Raw genomic sequence first — 5,836 nt, 5'->3', positions numbered from 1 at the left:
ATGAAAACGAGAGGTGTGGTAGGTTATTAATCTGTTAATTTGGTTATGAAAACGCGATCTGATATTAAGTCAAAAATTAGGTTCATCATCTTCCAAATTATTTCTGTTATTTGATTATAAAATTTAAGAAAAAATGTATGGAGATTAGAAAGTATTTCAATCGTGATGGTGATAGTGATGATGATGATGAACTAAAAAAAATGACATTGAATACACTTAATTAAAAATAAACAAATTAAAAACTTTGGTTGAATTTTTAAGATTTTTCATCTATAAAATTGTTTAAGATGAAGCATATTAAAGAAATTAGAGTAATAAGCTACATGAGGACTAATGAAATTAGAGTTTACAAATATGAGAGACTAATAATGTAAAAGTATTGAAGTGAAATTGAAGTGACCTGGTAAGTTAATTTACCCGGCTTGTATAATTTGATTTTAGTAAAAATAATTTTACTCGTGCCACTAAAATCGTTACATACCCAACCCTCGTGGCCTCGTTGACTTCAAACAAAACCTCCTTCGAATTTGGTCAAAGTATCTTACGTGACCATATATTTTTCCCCAATTGGGATATCAAAAAAACCCTAGAACTTAAAATTCGTCTAAATTTCCGACCAATCCAGAAAACTACAGAGTGCAAATCGTTTAGCAATGGCGATGCAAACCGGAGTTAGCACCTCCAAAGTTCTCATTCTAGTTGGAGCAGGTTTTTTGCATCTTAATTTTGTATTTTAATATTTACAAACCCTAGAATTCGAATTCGTATGTTTCTTATATTAGTATATATCTACTATTAATTTAAATGTTACAAATTTTATGATCACCTATGTAATTCAGTTCCGTTACTTATCGTTGGATATATATGATTTTATTGCTGCTGTTGGTGATCGTAACTAATTTTGGTTTCCAAATTTGATTTGAAATGCTATATGTATAATTAAATGCTATTGTAGAATTGTATGTATCTATGTTGATATCATTCTTGTGTATTCTGTATTCTGTTTTCTTTGTATAGTGGCTTGACTTGCATTTGTTGTATTTTTGTATATTTGAATAGGTTTGTCTAGTTCTGTCATATTGAGGAGTGGAAAACTCTCAGATTTATTATCAGAACTTCAGGAGTTGATGAAAGGTGTTAATGATATTGAAATTCAACCGGGAAAATATGATAGTGCTGCTCTTGCTGCGCAGGTATTTAGAAACCTACTTGGAGAATTTTGAATGTGATAGTTATATTATTGCCGATGTTAGACCCATAATAGCAAATTTCTTTCAAGTAGTCAATTAAACAAACTTTTTATGGTCTATTGTCTATACCCAGGCTGTAATGTTTATATGTTTGGACCCTTTTTTTTTTAATGTCTTTCTTTGGCATCACATCAGATTAAACAATTGGCACAAGAGATTCGGGAGTTGTCGCTCTCTCGGCCTGTTACCATTTTTAATGGAAATACTAGCTCCAGTGGTATGTCATTTAACCTCGTTAAATACCTCTATGTGCTTGTTACTCATGCTCATCTTAGGATTATTTTTGATAGACACTTATGTTATTACATACTTTGAAAGTTTCAATTGGTTTGAATATTGAATCTTGTATTAGTTATAAATGTTGTTAGCCCGTCAATAACTTAGGGAATCAACAAGGACCGTATGCTAAAATAGTGTTTGGCCTAAAGGTGCCTGTTGAGCTCTCTAATACTTTTTAGCTTGCAAGTTTGTATCTTTTTACTCTTTAGACACTTAAGTGTTTGAGTTGATTTTTATATATATATTTTCTATCACACCATCATACACATCTTTAGATACATGAACATAATATGTACGCACATTATCTATCCCCTACCCTGCATTCACGGGATTGGATATTGTTGCTACTGTTGTTGTTTATCATTTTTCTTTTAGGATATTTATCTTATCTTAATATGAATATGAATGACCTTGGTTTCATTTCCCTGGACCGATGCATCAAATAAATTATTTCCGAGGTTTTATTTCATATTTGTACGAGTTTTGATTGGATATTCCGTTGATACATTGGAATAACTATACATTTCACAATTAGTAAGCTGTATTTATTATTGTAACCCGATTTTTTTTTTTTATAACAAAATTGATCTATTCAAACTATAATCATGATCAAGTACATAAGTATACTCCTGATGAATAAGTGGATATAAGTAGTGTTGTTGAGATCTATCTCGCCATAAATCGTATTGGAATTTAAATGAGTAACAGAAACAATCATGAGATAAGTCGCGCACATCCGAGTAAAAACACTTGCCCTCCCGGTTATTTAAAACTCGGAATTAATCGACGAGTACTCGGTTTTTGGAGAGGTCCTATCTGATCAATCAAAATCGGTAATAAAATGGTCAACATTCGGTCAACGGGGATTAATTCGGTCAACTTTTCCGATTAATTGGTCACTATAAATTGGTGATTAATCGGTCAAAATCGGTCAAAGTCAAACTTACTCAACATTTGATAAATCCTCGATTAATCCCCATCTTTCTGATTACTCCTTCCAAGGTTCGACCTATTACTCTCCGATTATCATTTTCTTCAACCTTCTTCGTAACAGGGAAAACGTTATATATTTAGCTTTGAAATTTCTTTTATTGAATTTTTTATTTATGAGAAAGGTAGAAAGTTATATGCTCTCCAGGGATTTTCATTCGGTTTGGATTTTACATAGCATACAAAGCATGCATTCATCTTTTTCTTCCTGCCATTAAATTTTTATTAATTACTTATTTGAAGGGAGGCCCATTTAATAACTATAAAATACATCGGTATTTTTGTGTGCTTAATATTCGAGATGTGTGTACATCTTTTTTGCTTTTCATATGCTTACAAGTCATCATCTTATTTTCAAATCGTTATTCAGGGGGTTTATCATCATACTTGATGCCAGCTGTAGCAGTAGGAGCAATGGGATATTGTTACATGTGGTGGAAGGTAACACTCATACTATTTGTAATGCTCAATACATTACCTTAATCGATGCATTATTTCCTAAGCATGTTGATATATAATTCGTTGAATTTAATTTTGTGTGCGCTATTTATCTTCAGGGTATGTCATTTTCTGATGTTATGTTTGTTACTAAGCACAATATGGAAAATGCTGTATCAACGGTCTCAAAACAATTAGAGAATGTGTCTGATGCACTAGCTGTGAGTGATACAAAATAGTTCGATTTTTGTTTATTTTTGTTGTTGTAATTTTCATGCTTGCTATTATTTTATTTTTTTATTTTTTTCTTCTCTTTTTGTTTGAAAATCGCAGTCTACAAAGCGACATTTATCAAAGAGACTTGAAAACTTGGACTGGAAAATCGACGAGCAGAAGGAAATAAGTAAACTGATTGCAGATGATGTAAACCACCTTTTTCCTTTTCAAGTATTTATTTATTTATTTATATTTATTTATAATAATAGACATTATTGGTATATTATGGAAATGTTATTTATTAGTTCTTGGTATTATTTAAAACCATGTTTACTTATTATTATCTTTATAACTGATCTATTAAGTTAGTATAACTGCTATGTGATCTAGAATCATGGTTGATGCTTAAACATCTCCAAAATCTGAATTGTATGCAGGTAAATGATGTGAAGTCCAATCTTAATCAGATAGGTTGTGACATAAATATGATCCATCAGATGGTGGCTGGTTTGGTAAGTTTCTCACTGTTATTATATTATAATTTTTTTTATAATTTGTAATTTGTAATTATAATAGTAAAATAGTAATGGATTTGAATTCTTTTTATTCTCTGTCCAATGTTACTAATGTAACAAATGATGACTGATATACAGGAAGGAAAAATAGATCTTATTGAAGGAAAGCAGGTGAGAAACTTTCAACCATGATTGCGTGTTGTTTTTTATGTGAGAAACTTTCAACCATGATTGCGTGTTGTGTTTTATGTGTTCATTATATTATATGACTTACTAAATATTAATCATTTACCATATACCTGGGTTTGTTTAACAGGATATGACCAATTCAGGTCTATACTATTTATGTCAAGTAGCGGGAGGGATCAAGGATGATGTAAATGCTAAGCTCTTTCAGGTCAGATATTAACCTATGATAACCTTGGCATTTTTAAGAGATACATTGTTATTCTTGTTGTCAAATTTATTAATATATATGGTATTTATATTTCTTCAACTTGCATTAGAATATCGAAGGTAAGATAGGAGAACAATCAAGAATTACATATGAAGAGACTTCTTTGAAGGTTTGTGAATAGAATAGTCTTTAAACCTTTTATTATCATACACTTCATAGGTTCATTGTTCAAAGTTAACATTGTGTAAATTTAATCATTCAGGGTCTTCAGTTTCTTACAGAAACCAATAATTTGGTTGTAAAAGAGAAGACGGTGTTAAGCAAAACGAGTACGAAGGTAAACAAGGATCACGATAAAACTAAATCAACATTTCACCGGCCTTACTCAGTGGGGCTGTCAGTAGCCAAAGATATGATGGGTTGAAGGGTTGTAACCCCCCAAATTGTGTCATTGAACTTGCAAAGCTTTGTTGCATTCGTTCATTTGTTCGAGCCCTACATGATGCATAATTTTGGTTTGTGGTTTATAATTGCAAGTTATAAAACTGGGCTTAAATAGTTGAATACTTCTAAAACGTGGGTGGTATATATAGCTCACTGAATAATAGATTGATATGAAAATATTATGGTCCTCAGATTTGTATACGAACTGTGAATTATGAACCTTGCACGAATTGTTTCTTGCAATGTTATGTACGACTACATCACAAGAATTGTTTTGTAAAACTACCTCAAGGATCACATGCTTTTCATTGTTGACGATTATGTTTGTATCATCTATCATTATTTCTTATTCGGATACCTGTAAAAACGGAAGAGCCAGTAGGCTTGCATTGCCGCATCTAACCCTTTCATACAAATAATCAAAGGAAAGAAGATAAAGGGTCTCCTTGTCGAAGACCTTGAACGATTTTAAATTCCAACATAAGACTACAATTAACTAAAACTGAGGCACATGATAATGTGCTGACACGCCTTTATCCAAGAAATCCACCTATTTCCAAAACCAAGGAAATTTGGCGTCGACAAAATATAATCCAAACTTATAGATTCGAAAGTCTTTTTGAAGTTGACATTAAATGGCTTGGTTCTTTTCTTCATCCTCTTACACCCATCATTCCATCAATGATCTCAGGTAAATAGCATCTATCATCTGATAATATGGCATAGTGTTGTTTCTTGGTCTGAATTGTATAAACTTCGTTTTTAGAGTAGTTGGACCTTTGCGTGTCAAGACTCCGAGACTTTTATTGTGGGGTTGGTCATATTGCATCCGTATTGTAATGATTGATACACCGTATTGAATGCTTTCCATTGCTGAAGCCCGTCGTGAATCCTCCTGTGCTCGAGGGTCCGTATATTTTGGCATTGTTAAAATTGATATGCGGAAGTATATAAATTGAAATGAAATAAACTGATTGGTTTCTTATTGATAAACTGAGTTTATAACTTTGGCTTGAATGCTTAAATTGATAAACACTAAAAGGTTACATTTTGACTTAGTTGCTTACTTGTACAATTACAAAGGAAGCCTATTTATACAATCAAAGCCAACAGCTAATTCTAATTAGGGTATGGTTCCAAACACACTTTTATGATCACTTTAATAATAAAGGAAATATGCTTAGTCTTTGTAGCCGTTGCTTTGTAGTTGTATGCTTTGTATGATGACATATTCAACCACCTTGTGACCCATCTAAGTCAAGGTTGTGAAGTCTTAATCTTGCTTCTGAGTCACCATAGATGAAAAT

The 5,836-nt window shown here is 31.9% G+C and overlaps 1 protein-coding gene across 1 annotated transcript; it reads left to right on the top strand.

Moving 5' to 3' along the window:
• Positions 1–530: 530 nt before the first annotated feature.
• On the top strand, positions 531–4,840 carry LOC139897905 (uncharacterized). Its single transcript, XM_071880618.1, has 11 exons — positions 531–708; positions 1,060–1,193; positions 1,386–1,467; positions 2,890–2,960; positions 3,077–3,178; positions 3,291–3,380; positions 3,611–3,685; positions 3,827–3,859; positions 4,005–4,085; positions 4,195–4,254; positions 4,348–4,840. The coding sequence occupies exons 1-11, from the start codon at positions 654–656 to the stop codon at positions 4,507–4,509; spliced, it is 945 nt and encodes a 314-aa protein (XP_071736719.1). The 5' UTR covers positions 531–653; the 3' UTR covers positions 4,510–4,840.
• Positions 4,841–5,836: the final 996 nt, after the last annotated feature.

This window comes from Rutidosis leptorrhynchoides, chromosome 3 (assembly GCF_046630445.1).
Source record: "Rutidosis leptorrhynchoides isolate AG116_Rl617_1_P2 chromosome 3, CSIRO_AGI_Rlap_v1, whole genome shotgun sequence".
Lineage (NCBI taxonomy): Eukaryota > Viridiplantae > Streptophyta > Magnoliopsida > Asterales > Asteraceae > Rutidosis > Rutidosis leptorrhynchoides.
Note: the sequence above shows the minus strand (reverse complement) of the source record. Positions and strands in the feature narration are given on the sequence as shown.

Excerpts from the sequence above, each read along its gene's own strand:
- LOC139897905 (XM_071880618.1), top strand. The coding sequence starts at position 654 with ATGGCGATGCAAACCGGAGTTAGCACCTCCAAAGTTCTCATTCTAGTT. Across the intron at positions 709-1,059 it reads TCTCATTCTAGTTGGAGCAG|GTTTGTCTAGTTCTGTCATA; the intron begins GTTTTTTGCATC and ends ATATTTGAATAG. Across the intron at positions 1,468-2,889 it reads TGGAAATACTAGCTCCAGTG|GGGGTTTATCATCATACTTG; the intron begins GTATGTCATTTA and ends ATCGTTATTCAG.